The sequence below is a fragment of the Sander vitreus genome, chromosome 20, assembly GCF_031162955.1.
Source record: "Sander vitreus isolate 19-12246 chromosome 20, sanVit1, whole genome shotgun sequence".
In the NCBI taxonomy this organism is placed as follows: domain Eukaryota; kingdom Metazoa; phylum Chordata; class Actinopteri; order Perciformes; family Percidae; genus Sander; species Sander vitreus.
The window spans coordinates 18,269,359-18,290,381 of NC_135874.1; the positions used below are offsets into that span (position 1 = coordinate 18,269,359).

Consider the following 21,023-nt stretch of genomic DNA (forward strand, 5'->3'; position numbering starts at 1 on the left):
GCACTGAGTCTATTTCATGACAGTGTATAAACTATACAGTATACACCGTTTACTTCATGCTGATGTGTACATACCGCTGTCAATGTCAGATAATCAGCCAGTGCTGCAGGTATTGACACACCGCGTTGAGGTTTGCTGTGTTTGAGCGGTATCTCCTGTCCAATGTGTAAGCCTGGCGTCTTTTGTAAAGGATAAGTAAACAGCATGTTGGAACACATACCTGCTCTGCCAGGGCTGGGCTGGGCTGGGAAACCACAGCGAGTTTAGTGTGTCTGTGAGAGAGCGAGAGAGAGAGAGAGACATAGAGAGAACAACAGCATTACCACAATCGAGTACAACCTTTTTGTTTGTAAATCAGCTTAGGGCATATGCCTTGATCATGGTCTTTCAGATTGTGATACACCCTGATGTGGTGTAGTGTAGGCAATACTGGTGGAGGTTTTTAGCTTATTGTGTGCTACAAATCCAACTTTAAATCCTTTTGTGCCTATAGTTTGTGTATTTTATGAATTGAGAGGTGTGGTTAGGGGATAAGTAACTGCTGGGACAATGAAGCAACTCTGTATTTAAGATGTCGGCCATGGTGTTAAAGAGAGATAAGAGAGAGGATTGTGAAAATTACCTTTTATTTCAAAACCCAGGATGTGACATTTTCTTTTGTAACTCTTAAGACAAATTGTAAAAAATAAATAAAAATAGATGTCATCAAACAAACGGGGAGAATTTTAAAGGACACTCCAACGTGTGCATAACCTTATTACATCTGTTTGCAAAACTGAAAATTGCAGGTTATGTGTTACCACAGCAAAGGTGGCATGAGTCAGCTCCTTATGACTGGACTGCACATACAGTGATCTGCTGGGTGGTCCTCCGCCGTGTCCCAGAGTTCTTAGCATTACTCTGTGATGGAAATAATAGCCTGAGGAGTTGTTGCACTCAGAGCAGCCCCGTGGGCTATAAATGAATGAACCAGCCCCCTGTCCTCCCGAGAGAGAGGCGTCTGATTATTGGCGACTGTATCCAATACAGATGCACAGATCTTAGTCATGCCCAAATGACTGTAATTTGGAGCAGGAGAAACACAGGGCTTAGTGCAGGGAGAGGCCCGGTACTTTTCTCCAGAGATGAATGCTCTTTCTTGTTATTGGCTTTTCACTACAACTCACTCCTTGCGTCTACTCCATACACACTGTGCCACATCAGATGTGATGAAGTTCAGCTGGGCTACATTAAGATAACAAATTACTTCAAAAACGCCATATGTATAAAGTTTAGAAAAGCATTCAAGTACTTTTAAGCACTGATCTTAAGCCTCTCATATGGGGCTGCATACCTCTCTGTGGACAGGGCAGAACCAGATTTAACTTTACTTTTTAGCCAAACAAGCAGTATTGTTGAGACTGAAAAAACGCATATTGGATGGATTACCATGAACTTTTGTACCAACATCCATGGTGCCCATCTTAAAGCTTTAGTGCTTAACTTTTGTATATTAATGAACGTCCATTACATTCAAGCCATTGCCAAATGAGTTGCTACAAATCTAATTAAGACTATCAGCTCCACACAACTTTCTCTGTATTTCTCAGAATGGCTGTGTTCAGAAGATTGTGTCGTCCGGCGACTTTCCCGCGCAGAAACTTGAGTGAAGATAATTACCTCTTCTGAAGAGTCCATCATGTTTTTTTAATCCTCCGTGTCCTCCTTGGCTACTAGCAACTGCGTGGAGGAGGGGTGGGGGCGCATGTGCGATTACGGAAGGCTTGTATTATGTGGACGCGCCGACAGTGTTGTTATCGTTACTTAGAATTCTTCATGGGGGAGACAGAAACTACGCACTCTAGCTTTAATCTCTTTGGTGATTAGAGTTCGGTACGTTCAAAAAGAAGCATGGTAGAAGCATGTGGAATGCTTTTTGGCTCACTGATGCTGAAGAGATTTACTCCTTTGGTATTGAAATTTGGTAGTGACTTAATACTATGGAGGCAATTTGGTCGGTGGCTAAAAGTATCGAAGTTCGTTACCCACCCCTTTTGGTGATGCTCTGACTTTTCCTCTGGCGCCATCATCTGGTCAAACTTTTAGTTTGTCCAATACTATGGTTTTATGGAGTAGCATGTTCCTGCAATAGAAGAAGCTGCAATTATAGGACCTCATTTGTAGGACCCTAGATTTTTGAGTAGTTGTAGACCTATGTGTAGTTACCGTAACCCTAACCCTGTCTTTTAACCTAACCCTAACATAGCACAACTTAGGACTGCGGTCCTGAAACTGCAGCTTCCTCTGTTGCAGGGACATAGTATAGGGGTTTATTACCAAATACCTGCATAACTAATAACATTCCCATCAGCTTTTTGTGTAGTGCTAGAGACGGAAATAGGGTCAACATTATACCTGATAAACATCAACATGTGCTGTGCCTCACAGAGAAGCTAGCATGGCTATAGGCTTGTTTCTGCTTTAAGTTGTAATGAAGACCAATGCCTTTATTATGGTACACCTTGCTCAAACTAATGCAGTCCAATACAACAGTCCTGCAACAAATCCTACCTTCACAAGGGTTCAGTTTTTGAGAGTCAAGATTTGACTGATAAAAAAGTTAATTTATGACCAATGTAGGTATCTGGCTTTAAAAAGGACCCATCTGTGGCTGGCTTGGCTCAGTGGGTAGAGCAGGTGCAGATATACTGAGAGGTTTATGCCTTGACGCAGAGGTCAAGGGTTCGAATCCGACCTGTGACAATTTCCTGCATGTCTTTCCCCTCTCTCCCCTTTCTCATGTAGCTGTCCTATCAATTAAAAGAGGAGGGCACATCTGCTTGAAAACTTTCCATACGATGCATCTAAATCCGTCCTCTAACTTCTCATCGCAGCACCCCCTCTGCATTACACATAGTTTTGATGATGAGAAGCAGTTTGGAAAAGTCACATTTGCAATCCTCAGAGAACATGACATAGGTTTCTGTGGTTTAGCTTCATAGCTTGTCGAGGGCAGGGAAGTAATCCAAGCGACTGTGAAAGATGTGTGGTTGTATTGCTCACACATTGCTTGTGCTAAAATCTGCCTGCAGTGTTATGCGTGACCGTGAAGCAACATAGCAGCCAAAAACTTTTCAGAAACTTTGTCGAGAGCAAATCATCAAGGTATTCATAATTCTCTCACTCTGACTCCGCTCCCACCTTTTTCCAGTCTTTGTGGGCTTATTTACAATCTGCGACTCCTGTCATCTTAAGAGCTTGATCCTACTTTTAGAACTGTGATTTGGAGATAAGTATCTAATATAGTACACAGCTGGAAGAAGCCCAGTGTAAGCTACAGATCCCCAGGAGCAAGGCTGGGAAACCTGCCTCAAAGTAAAGGAGTTCAGCAAGGTGAAGGGGTGGAGAAAAATAATAAAAAAGATGAAGGAAGAAACTGAAACATAACAAGGAACATGAAACAGAAACTACACTAATATATGTATGGACACTGTTAGTTAAAAACGCCTCAATGCACATTGGTGATTGTTTATTTTTCTATTCTCTAGCTCTTCCTAGTTTGCAGTTGTGCCTCTGTGTAAAACTGCAAGAGCTTTACGGGTGCGGTTTTGTAAATTATGACTCCATGTTATGGAATGAAGGGAGCGGTGCCAGTTCTTTCTTCGCAGAACTGTGAAGTTTGGTTTAGAGTCAGGAGGTGGTCTGGGTAGGCTGAGTGAGTTGAATGAGCAGTGCCCACGGAGACGCACAAACATAAAAAGACATACACACACACACACACACACACACACACACACACACACACACACACACACACACACACACACACACACACACACACACACACCCCAGTCGGGGTTGTCTACATTGCAATGCAATAGTTGTCTGATTTATTAGCAGAACAACTGGATTTGTCAGGTTTTGTACACTTTACATCACTGCCAAGCATTTCCTGAAGTATAGTTTAGGTTTTAACGTAATTTAAATACGTTGAAAGAACCACTTTTCTTCAAGATGAAAATCCTCTTACCAAGGCTTGAAACCTGTTTGACATAGGTGTAATCCATCATCTTGAACCTTGGTGCCTTTGTGCTGCATTCAATGAAGCACCAATATCTACAACATCAACTGTGGAAAAGCATTCAAATAATGACCTTTTGTTGATGAGGAAATGAAACCTGGAAGGCAGACAGTAGTCAGATACAGTAAGATATTGTTGTAAGAACACTGAATTTGGCAGCTTCTTGGGTTAAAGGTTTCTTTGTAGCAGCCAACTCTTCAATATCAGATGTTGTGATTTTCTTGAACAGAACAGCGAGGTTGGTTTTCATAACAGCCCCTGCTTGCAACTGCACACAATGTTATGGTAACTTTGAAAATAAATAAGACTAAAAGCAACATTTTTGGTCAAAATTCACTGTGATGGAAAGTAAGTTTCAAGTCTCTATATGTTGATTTTATTACCGTACTGGGATTCATTGAAACCAGTGGGAGCCAGGATCGTTAACAAATCAATCAAAAAAATCTGTTATGGTCCTTTGATTAGTACCTCTCGCTAAATGCCAGCACATGTAATATTTGATGATGATGATGATGACTTAATGGTAATTTTGGCCTCCCCTTTTTTCAGGGCGTTGCTCCAGTGTGAGGTGCTATGTCAAACCGTGACTCAATGGGGTTTGGGGAACTGATTCCCCAGGATGTGGTCGATATTTTTGCCCAGGACAAGCACAGCAAAAGGGCCCGGAAGAAGCGCAGTAACTCCCTGGGCCGGGCTCTGGGCTGGCTGAAGGGCAAGAAGAGGAAGGATCTCAATGCTAAGGGGCAGAGCCTGGGACTAGGTCCTGCACTCGACTTAGCTTTGGATGGGCACCCTGCTGGACATCAGGGTGGACACAAGGGAGGACAGAAGTCAGGAAGGCAGGCTCATCCTCAAGGTACCGGTCATGGTTTAAGCCTACAGGATAGTCAATGGCCACTTTATCCCCTTCATTATTCTATAAGTGTGTTTTGTAACTACTATTTGACAATATTTTAAATTAAGAAAAAACTAACATTTCCTGGATAATTGGGGGGATGGGGGGGACAAAGACCATTATAGAAGTGAATACAGTGAACACTATTTGACACAGCAAATATCATATACAGTATTTCTAGCTATTTATTAGGCTCTTCCCTACTATGACATGTGTCAAGATATGGCTGGCTTACCACCTTGGCTAAACAACTTTCTTGGGGAAACCCCGAAATTTCATACGTTCCAGAAGGCCATCATGGGTGTCATTTAACATTCAAATGAGAATCATCTTGCAGAGACTTGAAAGCTGCTTAAAGTAGCTAATTCATTACAGTGAACGATTTTTTTTTGCCAAACTTGTGCTGCTCTTGGTGTTTGTGTTTGCTCCTATAATATGACTTAATAATGTAGGACTGAGAGAAAATTAAATCAGCTTCTCAAATGAGTACATTTGTCATTGTAAATTAAATATGTTTCTGGCCTGTTGGTTGGATTAAACAAGGAATTCGAGAGCATCACCTTAGCCTCTTGGAATTTGCAGCAGTTTCACTACTTTTAAACAATTTCCACAGCTGGCAATCAGTTTTTAGAAGTTAGAGCATCCCTTGAATGCATCACCACAGAGTCTTTGCCATAGAAGATAAGGTACATTTGACACATGCATACAAAAACCAAAACATAAAAGCGACAAATTATTAAACTGTGATGAATTCCCTATGTCAATCAAGGTCATGCCAGTTGATTAACATTGTGTACTGACATGAAAGAAACCAACGCGGCCTGCAAGAAAGGAAATTACTCCTAAAAAATCTAAAAAAAACATTTGTCATTAAGATGAAGCTTAATGAAGATTAAGCATGTTATTACCAAGTGAAGTCATTTGTTGCTAATGGGCTAAAGCACCAACCAGTGTGTTCCAGTAATGTATTGAACCTTAACAGGGAGCTCTTTATAAGACATAAAGACATATAAGACATTTCTATAGAGAGCAGTTTACCTTTAAATGAGTAGGAATAAGTTAAATATGCTGCTCCTTGGCTCCGGGCATGTGTGTTTGTTTACTGGAGGGATGTTTGAACAGACTGACTTCCTACTCCCCTTCTGACCTTCAGTTTGCTTTGTTTGCCATGAAAAAAAAATACCATCATTTAACTCACCTGATCTTCAGGTGACATGGATGGTGGCCACCATCCGCGCACGTCTGAAGTGGATGGTGGGTTTTATTTTAACCTTTGTGCAGCCACACACATACGCCCACACACAGTCAACAACTCACACACATAGTGAATGCAAAAAAGTTTTTCACACGCTCCCAAGAAACATTGCAGCAACACACTATTCCCAGAGCTGTGGGATCTTGTTGGAGCTTGCACATTTGCACTCATATGTCAGCATGCTGAACTAACCCAGTCCTGTTTTCTTTTTCTGAACTCAGTTTACTTTCCAGTGTGAACTGTAAGTACTAACTTTAGTTTTACAGCATCATTAATCACACCTTGATGCAGTCTAACCTGAAACACAAAAACATCAACCAGCAAATGTGTCTGCTAGTGCTTGTGCAGTCTTGGCTTATTGCTTTACAGACAGAGAAGGCTCCGCCTGTTTCTTTTGCTGCGTCTTCTCCATGTGGAAGCCCAGAGCTTGTAGTTCAGCTGGAAGGGTGTTGCGGGGGGATTTTTCACAGGATTTAAACTCATCCAGACAGGCAAAATTATACCCACAATGGAAGGTGAATATGTATACGCTAAACATGTTTTCTGTCACATCTGTGGTTTTGGTAGACGATGAATGCATAGGCAAACGCGTCAGCATTGACTGCAGCATGTGTACGTAGACTGCATTACACAATCTTTGCACTATTTTGTGCTACTTATGGTTAGTTACAACAGCAGTGTGACGCTAAGATTTTTGTAAGAGAAAGTAAACTATGAAGACAGATAAGGTATTTCTCCTCTGCCAAGGTCGGCTTCGAGGCTACCTCACATTGGGCAGAGGCCATGAATTCTTCACTTTGACTTTTCCATACAAACACTTGAGAAGAATTACTGAAAATAGTAGATTTCTAGATTTTTTTGGAAACCAAGAGTAGTGTATAATCACCTGAAACTAAGAGTCGTTGTGTTTTCGTTAGCTTAGAATGATCTCTTCATATCTACATAGGGAGCGGGTCCTCTTCCATGGAGCCATGTTGCACCTCCATATTTCTACAGTAGCCTAACCCAGAACCAACAAACCAAACACTAGAGAGGGCCTTTTCACATTTTTATGTTACCTGAAATAGAGGCTGGGAGATATGAAGAAAATCAAATATCACAATATTTTTGACTAAATTCATTGATTCCGATATTGCGGCAATATTGTAGGGCTGACTATTGGTGCTTTCACAAAATATTAACACGATGAGAATTTTGATAATCACCAATAATGTGGATATAATGACTAAGCAGGTAAAGGCAAATAATACAACAGCTAGTGAGTCTGGTAGGTTCAGGAAATTACATCACTTTAATATAATGCAGCCTTTAAAACCAGGAAAAGACAACACTTGTGTCATATGACGACGATATTACGATACCCAAAATTTAAGACGATATCTAGCCTCATATATCGATATCGTGATATGGGACTAGATATCGTCTTAGATTTTGGATATCGTAATTAGAGCCTGACCGATAAAGGATTTTTAAGGCCGATATTGATACAAATATTCAGAGATTTAAAAATCCGATATTCCGATATATCGGCCGATTATATATTTTATAAAAAAATCCAGAAACACTTAACAAAATATAAACAGATTTCCCTAACATTAGTTATTTGTAGTTATTTATGAGTCCTCACTAAAATTATATGATAATGCAGTTTAAAAATAAACTTGTAAACAGAACAGAGGAACATCAAAATATATTAAAGTTCTGATAAATAAATGTATAAAAATTAGGGCTGTCAATCGATTAAAAAATTTAATCTAATTAATTACATACTCTGTGATTAATTAATCGAAATTAATCGCATACATAATTAACGGTGCCTGAACCGATACTTTTTAAGAAAGTAAAAAAAGAAAAGAGAAAAAAAGGGTACTAAACAACAGTTGGTGGCATCAAAGAACGGCTTGTTTATTGCTAAGGCCATATGGTCAAAATTAAATTATGTAATAATAATGTATAACAATAACAATAACTTATTTCACTAGTAAATTGCTGTTGAACGACAAAAACAACAACCAGATAGGAATAGGACATTTACAATAACATCAAATGCACCACGAGGCTGTAGTTTACCAGTTTCATTGAACTGTCTGTCTGTGTTGTTTCTCCGACGGCAGCTGCAGATTGTTACATACCGGTGTTGAATCCTCTACAGTAAAACACAGTCAAACAGTAGCTGTTTAATCCAGCTACTAGCTAGCGGTAGGCTAACGTTAGCTGCTGTTGAGTATAGTGTTACAGCAGCGGGGTTTGTGTTTCCTGTAACGTCTGTTTCAGAGCAGCAGAGAGAAGCGCAGACATATCAGTGGCACCAGATTTTCGTCTGTATGCAAACGTCAATATGGAATGGATTAATCTGCGTTAATTTTTTTAACGCGTTATTTTTTCTCAGATTAATTAATCGAAATTAACGTTATTTTGACAGCCCTAATAAAAATACAAATTTAAGATATGAAACTTAAAGGATTAAACACGAGTGTTGCCAACAGGGACGTTGTTGAGCGCCCTCTGGTGGACAAACTATGCAACGCCAACACTCATAACGTGGTTGAAAGGTGTTCTGTCCGTTTTTATTTTGTTTTTTAAATATTTATTTATCAGCCATTATAAATGTCGATACCAATAGTTTGGAAAATGCCTAATATCGGCCCGCCGATATATCGGTTGGGCTCTAATCGTAATATGGCATAAGTGTTGTCTTTTCCTGGTTTTACAGGCTGCATTACAGTAAAGTGATGTAATTTTCTGAACTTACCAGACTGTTCTAGCTATTCTATTATTTGCCTTTACCTTTGTCATTATATATGAACATTATTGATGATTATTTATCTAAAATCTCATTGGTAAAATTTTTTGTGAAAGCACCAATTGTCAACCCTACAATATCGTTGCAATATCGACATCAAGGTATTTGGTCAAGAATATTGTTATAATTGATTTTCTCTACCTAGCCCTACCTGAAGGCCACCGTAGGTTCTACTACACACTTGGAAAGGGAGGGGTGAGGGAAGGGGTATTCATTTGGTTGCAATCTGCAACCTCACTGGTAGATGTCCCTAAATCCTACACACTGGTCCTTTAAGGTTATAGGCGTGAATGTTACAGAAACATATCACCACAAAGCCGGAGGTGACTATTAGTGTGATTTATGTGCCAGGTAACATATGCTGCTATTGAGCCCTCAGCAATCAACATGTTGTGTGTGGCATGAAGTTTGTCGGTGCTGGCAACATCCGCTGCGATCTCCTCGCCAGATGCTCCCTCTGATTAGAGAAGGAGCTCAGCAATTCCCTAAATGCATCCAGAGGAGGTATATTGTAGGAGCAGGCCACGGTGCAAAGTAAAACACTTGCCCAGAAAATTGAATACCTCCAGCTGAGCCCCTGATGATGATCAGTATTGATGCCAGAGGGGCCTCCTGCCCACTAAATGCCTGGTATGGCAGGCACAGTGCCAGTTAATTAAAAGCCACGCCAGGACTGTTACAGTGAGCGAGGAACAAGGGGTTCTGTTTTTCCTGACCCCTCCACTCCCACTGTTCCTCCTTGCACCGAGACACTGGTGCCATAGAGGACTAGTATGAACTCCTTGGTATCAAACCACAATACCTTTTTTGTGAGGTATTCTTATAGATCACCATAGACAAAACATTAACCTCATCTTTTTTTTTTTTTAACAAAAATGTACTATTAGTTGGTGGTGTAATTAACAAGAAAAATATAAATCATCATAGAAACAAAACAGACAATATTAGAGCTGTAACGATTCATTAATTAGTTGATTGACAGAAAAGTAACCGGCAACATTTTTTCAGAACACAGTGTACTCAAATCCTTTCATATTCTCAATACTTATGGATAACTTAAACTAATGTTAAAGTTGATATACTAGGTATAACTAAAATAAAAAATAAAAAACTGATGCACTGGGCTCACACTCTAAAAATGGGATTTTCTTTTGGAGAATGTTTTTTAGGAAGAGTTGACCAATGTAAATGTTTCCTAGCACTGAGTATAAAAACTGTCACGTACTAAAATGTCTGGTCAGATACGTAATCATGATTACAAAGTAGCCTGCTACACATCAGACAATTTAATCTCCTAATGTATTTGCTTTTCAGTTTTATTTAAGGATGACATACCAATGCAGATTGATGTAGATTCCCTGTTAGGGTGAGCATCCAAACCCTGTATGCTGTTACCTTACCCTTTGCTCTTGCGGGAATGCATTGTAAACAAGGCCCATGGAGTTTGACCAGAGAGGGAACTGCACAGTAGCCGGTTTTGGAGCGATAAACTCTGGCCTCCTGAACCTATCAGTGTGGTAAACCTATTAACTCTGCATTGTCTTCTCTAATTACCTGGACAATGTTTCATCCTGAGCCAACAGGCAGAGATTATCTGTCCTCACATGTTAATTCGCTCTGATTTGTCTAATTCCTAATACTATTAATGTGCGTTTTTGCGTACCTGTCTAACAGTGATTTATGTCCCTGCCGTGCTGTCAGTTTTCTCGATCCTGTGTAAAACTAGATGAAGGGCTTCTCTTATGCAACTCTGGCTGCTCAGATTCCGTCTTAGCTTCATAATGGATTTGAGGAATGCCATTGGTTTGGGAAAATGGAAATAAGGTGAGGGGAAAACTGATGAGGTCATACCAAGGTAAACTCCGAAGGTCACCTGTTCGCTCTGAACACTCCCTCAGTGATTGCTCACATTCCTGAGCATTATAAAGATTTTTATTTAAGGAGGCTAGAAATAAGGAGCCCTTTGTGTGTGTGTGTGAGTATGTTTTTGGCATACATTCCAGGTGAGATCATATGAGGCATGTTATTTGACTTTTGTTGAAGATTTTGTTATGGACGCTGCTTAATTTAAAGGAACACGCCGACTTATTGGGACTTTGTCTTATTCACCGTATCCCGCAGAGATAGATAAGTCCATACATACCCTTCTCAACCATATACATACTGGGAACTATATTCTCAGAAAGGCGAAGCACTGCTACTCTCTGTTCCTCACCACGGGGCTTCTCAGGTGCTGCAAGCAAATCACTCCGCCCAAGTAGCAGAAGTAGCAGTGCTTTGCCTTTCTGAGAATATAGTTCCCAGTATGTATACGGTTAGAAGATAGCTGTGTCTCATGTGACGTTGTTATCTGTACACGCTGTGACTATACAAATCACAACATGTAAATAGGAAAATGTTGACGTTATTTTGTCACTTATTGGGAGCAGTAGGCTGGAGCCGGTTACCTCCTGGATCTGGGCTAAGCGAGGCTAGCGGTGGGGGCTTCAGACAGAGTTACAATACACACGGAGATGAGAAGGGTATGTATGGACTTATCTAACTCTGGGGGATAGGGTGAATAAGACAAAGTCCCAATAAGTCGTTGTGTTCCTTTAAGAAAGATTGTGAAGCCTAAAGGCCCAGATATACTAGAATTTTAACAATGCGTATGCGTAGACAAGCGGCGGTGGCGCAAACGGCATTATTTACATACTTGACTGCGTACTTTGCGTGTACCAGGAGGATTAAATGTATATCCACTAGGGGGCAGATCAGGGCCATATCATCACTGGCCGACACCGGAAGCCACCTCCTGGGCTACAGCAAAGAATTTCTAATAAGGGAAGAAGTTCCACTTTCTCACTTCCGGCTTCTGAACTGGTTGCAGTTTCACCAGAGTTCCATATAGGGGGCGCTTTTTTTTTAAGTGGCTTTTTTTGTTCTAAAAAGACTTTCAAAATGTCAATGACGTCATACACACATACGGCCAGAGATACTGCTTTACGGCAAGCTCTGAGTCTCTTCCTTTGTTCTCTCGAAGCATCGACAACACAGCTGATAGGTTAGGCTCTCCCTGTTAATACACATGCTAGAAAGAGGTTTGCTAATGTTTTAAAGACCACGCAGAAATATTCACTCTGACATTCTGGTTCTGCTTTGGATGCCGTCAAGCGGGATCTCCGATCGTAATCAGTCCTTCACTGACCAATCAGCATTCATTAGCAGAATGCTAGCGTGTTATGGGCAACAACGACTCATTTAGGAGACAAATTTAGCCGTCTAGCTCCATAGAGTCCCATTCATTTAGCACTGGACCGCGATCACCCCCAGTGGAACTCTGGTGGAACTGCAACCAAATTCGGTACAATGGGGCTGAATAGGGAGTGGAACGGCTTTCCGTAGACAGGCTTTGGCTAGAGTGTGGAACAGCTGTTGACCTGCCTGTCAGATGATATACTGCCCTCACGTTTATGTGCTGAATTGCATCTTGCAAACGTGCAGCACTAATTTCTGAAGATGTGCACAACCTACGCTCCAAAGGAATGCAGGATACACGCGGCAGCCATCTTACGTGCGTGAACGCGTAGTAAAAAGCAAGTATATCTGGGCCTTAAGTCTATTTATCTGTTGCTTTACTGTATTATCTGTCAGTTTATCACGCAGTGTAAAGCTCTTTTAGTTAAAGGTGTCATGTGGAGCATTAGCACACCGATAAACCATTGCCACATCAGTTTTGATACAGTTGTATAAAAGATTTTCAGCTTTTACGGTTCATCACCAGGTTAGTTTTTGCATGATATCTGCTAGATTGCATATAAGGCAGATTGCATTATAGCATAGATTGCATTATAACATAAATCGGGTCATGTTTTCATGGAAAGTAGAGTTCAAGTTTTCAGCTAGAAAACCATTAGAAGTAAAAAACCGATGGATAACTTGCAACACGTTCATTTAGGAAAGTGAGAGAAAACAAGGAGGCAACAGGGCACAAGTTATAGCATATTTGGAACATACACAATTGTACACACTACAGAGTGCAGTCAAAACACAACAGGCCAAAGACAACATAAACCTTCGTTTAATTACAAATAATATTGCTGTTAAAAATTGTCCATTTTAATATGGTTTAGAACACTGTAGTTGTGTGTGCTTGTAGTTGTTGTAGCTATGTCGTGATGATGACATAATAACAGTGAAGGGCAGGAGAACAGGTTTGAGAAAACTGACATCTAATAGAGTTTTACTTTCTTTTTCTCATGGTGGGAAGTAATCAACCAGTCAGGAAGATGTTTATTCCTCAGAAAGATATTATTTAGCCTTTATGTGAAAAGCACTTGTTGATTCTGTCATGAGCTTTTGTAAATTATAACACTGCAGTGGAGTGGGGTTAATTTCTTTCAGGTACTTTTTGTCACTTTGTATATAAAATATCTGACAATTAAGCTGACACAACACAAGCACCCATCTGCTCAGATGTTATGTGAAAAGAATCAGACTGATGCTAACATCGTGGGAATTTCTATACATGAGGACTTGGCTATTTGTATAGTAAACTGAGGCACAAATACTTTTTTATAATCACAGGGTCTTTTTGGGCATTTACAAGGATTTTATTTCAATAGGTAAAGAGTCACCACGCCCATATGGAGATCATATTTAGGTCACTCGAATGGTAAGAGAAGTGCGCTAAGTGCCAGTTTGCCCTCTAGTCCCAACTGAATAATGTACTCCAGTTTCATTTAATCAAGTTCCTTTTATTCTTTGCAATCCTCTTAATGTTTGGTGTCAGTGTTACCAAATGAAGCAGCACAACCAAAAGCAACAGTTATTATTTATGAAATCATACATTGTTTCATTGTCAACATATGCAGATATGTTACTGTGGTTTTGCACCAACTGCACAGGCTATTGTCACGAAAGGAAAATGTTTGCCAACACACAGAGGAAAGTCAACAGAGAGACTGACAAATATGTACCTGGAAGGTTTTGTGAGTCACCAGTCATGACTTTTGTAGTCATTTGAGGCAATTTTCAAACAATGTGGCTTTCTTTAAAGAGTATAAATTCACTGTACTATTGGTGAAGATAACTTAGTTGTACCTCACTAGTGTAACAAAGTTTAGTAAGGGTGCACACAGTGTTGGTTATTCATGTTTTCCTCTCCGAGAAGAACACACTGTTCTTTTGGGATGTATTCAAGGACTGGAACTGTGATAAGCCTGCTTGTACATAATAAAGGAACCTGCCCAGTTTTTTAGTGGGTGTTGGGGAGGTGCTCCACCATTTAATTTATTCTGAAGTAGAATTAATGAGTCTATAGCCATGCTAGAAGCTCTGTGGAGCTGTACAGTATGTAGGCGCAGCGGTGTGTTGAGCTAAATGCTAATGTTAGCAGGCTGACATGCTCAAATAGCAATAGTTGCATGCTAAGGTTTAGCAGATGTTGTTTAACATGGTCAACATCTCTACCATTTTAGTGTAGTATGTTAACATGCTAACATTTAAAAAATAGCTGAGGCTGTTGGGAATGTCATCAGTTTTCCAGGTATTTGGACATTTTGTCAAAGTTTTACCTGCTGATGGCGCTAGAGGAAAATCAGTGTTGTTTCATCCTGTGAGGACCATTAATGTCAGTACTGAAATTTCATGGGAATTCATCCAATAGTTTTGAGATATTTAAGTTTGTGGTGGACCAACCGCCACACCGCTAGCATGGCTAACAATGTTGTAGCTAAACCTGTTTGAGTCGTGATTCACTCGGATCTTTCACCCAAATCGCGAGTCTCTAGTATCATTAACTCGGATCAGTTGAGTCCTACTGCAATTCAATCTAAAATGATAACGCCGCCACATACAAACCTCTTGCAACATTAGCTACTACTAGTCCTAGCCATCTTAGCTGCCAAAAGCTTTATAACTTACAATTTCGTAGGCAACGACAACTCCACAAGTCAACTCAAGTGAGCAGAGAGACGGTCCGAGACAGGTTATAGGAACTTCCCGAACCGCAGACTCAGAGCCAGAAACATTGCAAGCTTGCAGACCATGGGACTAACTCGAGAACTCATGAGTCCTCAATGACTCGTGAATTGTCGATGACTCATGAGTTCTCGCGTGAATCAGTCGGCTATGAGTGGATCTGTAGCAGACGAGTGAGTGAAGTCTCTCCTCAAGCTCAGGGTAAAGCAAATCCACAACAAAAGCCATTCTTTCACTTCTAAAATAACATACAATGTTCTGCACGTAGCCTAGCTCGGCCTACTGTAGGTTTTGGTGTATAAATGTAGTTTGTTTAAATGCAATTAGGTCGAGCAGACAGTCTGAAACATTGCAAGCTAGCAATACTGACTCAAGTGACTCAAGTGACTCGCACCACCCGGATCAGTTTAGTGAGTGACTCAGAATAACCCGAATCCTAAAAAGGAATCGAGTTTGCCAGGCCTAGTTGTAGCAGTTTGTTTCTATTTTATACGGCATTGGTTTCCAATCTTTTTGGTCTGCGGTACCCCCACAGCCCCGTCCGATAAACTTACGTACCCCTTCATAAATTCCAAATGTATGTTCCAAATGTGTTCATTATTTAAAAGTGGATATTGTTCAACCATATATCTATTACTTTTAGCTAATTATTTGAACTGTAGCCAGGAAGCTTACTTTTAGTTAACCATACCAGCCGCTTATGCAGCTGCTGTTAAGCCATTACTTTAAGCTATTTATTGCTACCATGTATTCATTACTTTTACCTTACTACCTGTTCAAACTTCTCTACTCGCTTGCTAACTAGTTTTCAAGCACTCTTACATAACTGCAACCAAAGATCCTAAAGAGAGCGCATTTTAAGCAGTGCCAATGGTATGAAACAGTACACACTTCCTGTCTCCTAAAGGGGCGTGGCCTCGTTTGAACGTGTTGTGAACGTAGCGTGGATGGATGAAAAGTTATATTTGAATTTATGTTCTTTTGCTAACATTAGATATTTACACAGCTAAAAGACATATTTAGCATCACAGAGGTTTTGTTATGGCGTTCACGAACGTTAGCTTCTCTGTGTTGTCAGATCTCGCGAGAGTTTGGTCCTGAGACAGAAACAGGTCTCAAACAAAGTTAATTTTCTCCTGATGTGTCCATCTGAAAAATGCCATTTTAGTGTCACAATGTTCTGGAGATATGTGGCTTGTGAAAAATGGGTCCAATATATACTTTGGTGACTATAAAGAATCGCTAATCTGTGTTCTTCTCCCATTGGAATCAATACACTCAGGACCTGCCGCTAGTCTCCTAAAGAGGCGTGGCCGTGGCAGAGCCCACATGACACAGATACAGGAAACTACTCTGAGTTGTGGCGTCTTGGTTCTAAAACGTCTCTGCTGCAACATCTAGTGTTTAGGTGTTACAGCTGATATATTTTTCTTAATCTACAAGTACCCCTGGTTGGGAATCACTGCTCTAAAGTAGCCAGAAACAAATAAAAAAATGTTTATTTTTTGTAAATTCTGATTTAAATAACACTTACCAACTTGCTAACAATTGTACCTTAAATACACTATTCTCTACTAATAAGAGTGTGTAGCTGTTTGGTTGTCTGTAATCACATGTAGTACGAGCCTGTAGCAAAGTTGTGCTTATATTAAACAGACATTGTCAGGCCTGAATATTTTACCTTCTCCTGCACAGTTTTTTTAATGGAATTTGATGTGCTGCTTGTGAATTAGAGTGTAACCCTGCGTGCCAGATGATGCAGGGGTATCTGTTACCGGGATTGTTGTCCTTGTCACACCATGCTTCATCCTTCCTTTCTTTCAGCCGTGATGGAGGGATGTTTATATTTAATTCACTGAAAACCAAGAGCGTGAAAATAGTCAATGGACCAAACAAGTTTTGACCAGGGTGTCTGGTCAGTGTGTCGAGACTGTACATTCTTTCTTTTAGAGAAACGGTGAGCCTCCAGCCCTTCCCACTGTCATCACAGTGCATTCAGTTGGGTTTGTGCTGATTAGAGAGGCTTAAGCACCTGGCAGACAGCACCCTCAGAGCTGGAGAGAATGCCTCTGCATGGCTGTCTGCCTGGCAGTGCAAAACAAGAGCGAGGGGCAAGTTAGGGCAGGGACGTTAGATGTGTGTGGGGTATTTGCATCTGTTTGATTCCCATGACGTGGTTCTAGAAAGAGTCACATCACGTCAGTGGGGTAGTTTGTCTTTGTACATGTGTGTGTGGGGCTCTAGCTAAAGCTTAAACCTTTACTCTTTACAGTCAATTTTAACTATATACAGTCTGAAGCCGAGCAACTCATCTTTCTTTCTACTCTCCCTTGTTCCTAGCATGCTGCCTGTTAAGAGGATGACACTGCTAGAGATGATATAGATTAGATGATATTAAGTTCTTAATTAATATATGATATTAACTTGTCCATCGCTTTTGAAACTATAGTGTCTGCGCTATAGTATCTGTCAGGCAGATCCGTAGCCACTGAGGACAGTGAGGTCACATTCTCTCTATTTTTTGCTGGGAATTTGGTGAATTTTATCAACCTGGAGGGAGGTTTACATTCTATGAATATTACCACAACAAATAAAGTTAAATGTGCCCTTAATATGTTGAGTATTCAGTATTTCAATGTTAGAATGTTAGTCCTGGCAGTGTAAAGCGGGTTTAAAAACAGCATTTAGACCTCATGGAAATAAAAAAAGAAAAAGAAAAAATTGAAAAAGAAGAAAATATTGGTTTAAAAAGCTGAAACTTCTCAAGTCATTTTTTGGTCTTTCTTTCTAAACCTAACTCGATTCACGGATCGCTCCTAATCTAAAATGGGTAGTCAGTTCAAATGTATTGCAATGCCCTGGTTGCAAATCATAAACACTCTTTACATGCTGTCTGTGTCACTGGTTGTAATTTGGTTACAGTAGTTGATGACTCAACATATCTTTTCATGCCAGAGAATCCATATTTTACCAAAACAAGCTTGCCAACAGATGTTTGCTCATTCAAAATGTTCAACTTTTTTTTATTTTTTACACATTGTTTTTCCTCACTAGAGACTGCAACTGGTCGCACAGTATCACACCCATTAGATTTAGTCTGTTTATCCAAATCTGAGATGTAAACATCAGTTTTGGGTTCATACATAATCACTACCAGCCCGTTAATACCGCCAGCTTCAGTGACAGATGGTGTCTTTAATATGTCAGTGATTAATTTGGACACAATTACAATGTGATCACAGAACGAGTGATAATATGACCCCCTTATTAACATGCAGTCGTGCCCCACCCATCACTGTCCAGTCGAGTGTGTGCTGTAACCAGATAAGTGTTGTTCTAAACTGCCTTTACCCTACACATGCATATCAACATTCTGTTTACATCTCCACTTAAGCAGTGGATTCTGTTCCAATAATGATCTCTTTCTACTTGTTACTATGTACTGGTAACACAAGCAAATTCATTTCTTTCCCTTTTTTGTAAACCCTTTTTGTCTTGAGTCACACAGTAGGATCACGAACATGAGAATGTTTTCCATTTGTTCAGATGACATACATACCATGTCATGTCTGCTCAGCACACCAGGAAGTAAGCAAACAACTTAGCCACAGATGAGTTTGAGGTGTTCTTAATAGAAAACAAAAAGACAAAAAGATAAAGACATTGTCTCAACAACAGAAATTTGTCAAAAACAAGTTAAGTGTTTAATTCTCTAGTTTAATCTCTAGCTTCTCCAGATTATTAAATAGTGGCTATTGATTTACTGCGTCATTTAAGATATTCTGTCATCTTCTGTATTCTTGCTGCACAGTAGCAAATCTAATGTAATGCTGCTGGAAACAATAGGGAACATTTTTCATGTGCTGCGGAGCTGCAGGCTTCTTTTTAAACATGTTTTTAATCTTATTTTAGGAATAGATTCTTTTAATTCACTTACTCCCCCTTGTGGCAAAACAACAAAATTATATGTCTCATAATGAACTCTGAGGAAGTAAATACGTATGTTTGCTGTGTTACTAGAGTTGTACAGTGAAAATGTTTTTTTAATCTAACAAAGCAGTGTAGTGTTATTTATTAACGGTGCTAAAGCTGTGGCTCAAGTGAGTGGGGAGCCACCCAGGACGTCCCTCGTATCTCAAATCCCTGACAACAGCTTTCTCTTCCCTTTAATGTTTACATGTATGATCTCAGTTTGATCTGTGCCGTGACGGACCAATCTGGGGCAAGCTTGCCTGTAGATGGGGGGCAACAGTGGGATGCTGGGTATCTTGTTGAGCAGCGAATAGGGGAGAGACAGTAGAGAGAAATGGTAGGAATTAGGCTGCTGAGGATTAGCGTCTGAGCTCTGATTGGCTATTGGCTGTAGAAACACTCCGCATGGACCTGAACTGTCAACAACAACTTCATCAAAAACAAGCAAGACTATCATCCTGCCGTGATCCTTCCAGGATGTTTTTTTAACTGACAGACTGCACCTTTAGATCTAAATTTCCCTCCTCTCTTTAATACAACTTGGGTATAGTTTCTGTGTACCTTTGGATTACTTCACAAGAAACCATGGTAGTGCTTCTGATTAATAACTCTACTAATTTATACTGCTTTCCAACTGTCTTCAAGAGGAAAGGTGAGTGAAAGCAACACAATTGTTTAAAATTACAAGACAACAGACCTGATTGGTTCATTACTCAAACCAATTGCTCCTGTCCTGATTGTTAAAACTGCTATTCATGTATGACCAGGACAGGCTGGATCAGCTGGCTCGCCTATGACAGGCAGTAAAGTAATTAAAGTGTGGTCATTGACTGTCGCTGCGGGCCATAAAAACTACTGTCAGTTTGTTATGTTTACTCCCGTGATATATGCTGTGATTTGTAGTCTCACTTTTTTAACTAAGACTTGTTCTACATTACAGGGAAGTAAAATAAGGTATTAGAATTCATCATATTTATACATTATTGCTTATTGGGAGCACCCCCTAATGCTGTTACAAAAGTTGTAAAAAAAATAAATAGTACCGATCACTGAACACATGGCTGCCGAGGCTAAATCCAGCATGGTCTTACAGCAGTGTGTACAGTAGAGTACAGTAGGTGGCTAAATGCGGAGCAGCTGTCACCATTACATAAAAGTGCCTTAGCAGGTTGTTAGCCCAATGATCCCAGACTGTCCTGGAAGCGTGAGGGCACCTCATCCCATCCATATGGCCCCCTCATTTACTGTTACAGTAACACAGAGCTTTGAGTTGATCCAGACTGATCCCCTCTCCCCTCTCTCTATTTCAAGCTGTCCCAAAGCGGGATGACGATGACAAGACCCCGGCACCCCCGTTGATCCAGGAGAACGTGTTCATCGAGGGCAGCAGGCATCAGTACCTGGAGAACCTTCACACTGAGGCCCTGGAGGGATTGAAAATGATGCAGCAGGAAGGTACAAAGCACTCTAGTGATACAATATTGTGCACTAAATTAGAGGTGTGGCAACATTGACAACTGTCTGCATATTGCCCAAGAGGGTGTGAACCAGAGGATATAAACACGGCTGATATTTTTAAATGCCATTATTAATCTGCAGAGTTAAATGTTACTCTCCTTGCAGAAAACAATCATGGAATGGAATTCCAGGACAATGAAAGCACAGTTGTAAGTGACAACTCACACCCTGACTTGCTGTTTTTTTTCGTACAGTTACCAAATATACCGTTCTTGTACAAGTGATTTTTCTCTCTCAAAAGGATTGTCTCTCCTTTTTTTGCCAGTCCACAATGACTGTCCACACAGACGGGGAAGGTGGAGGGTTTATGACAGACAGTACTATTGCTGACACAACTTCTGTCGTCTCTGTACAATCATCCGTGTCCACAAGATCTTCCCGCTCTGGACTCACCAGGCAAGGTAACTTCACCACAAGCATAAAATACTATGTACATCCCATCTTGGTCATTACATCACATATGGTGATACACACACATACAAATGACAGATTAAACATTTATTGGGACAGATTGCATTCACTTTAAATAGAATGTTTTTAAGGATCAATGGATAATATT

The 21,023-nt window shown here is 40.3% G+C and overlaps 1 protein-coding gene across 3 annotated transcripts in view; it reads left to right on the forward strand.

Annotated features, from left to right (window-relative positions):
- LOC144535748 (uncharacterized) overlaps positions 1-21,023 on the forward strand; it is a 32,515-nt gene that overhangs the window by 5,548 nt on the left and 5,944 nt on the right. For all 3 annotated transcript variants that reach the window (XM_078278368.1, XM_078278367.1, XM_078278369.1), the window contains 4 exons: positions 4,610-4,916; positions 20,258-20,401; positions 20,570-20,613; positions 20,730-20,865. In XM_078278368.1, coding sequence (XP_078134494.1) covers positions 4,634-4,916; positions 20,258-20,401; positions 20,570-20,613; positions 20,730-20,865 — 607 coding nt within the window. In that variant the 5' untranslated portion in view covers positions 4,610-4,633. The remainder of the gene's footprint in view (positions 1-4,609; positions 4,917-20,257; positions 20,402-20,569; positions 20,614-20,729; positions 20,866-21,023) is intronic.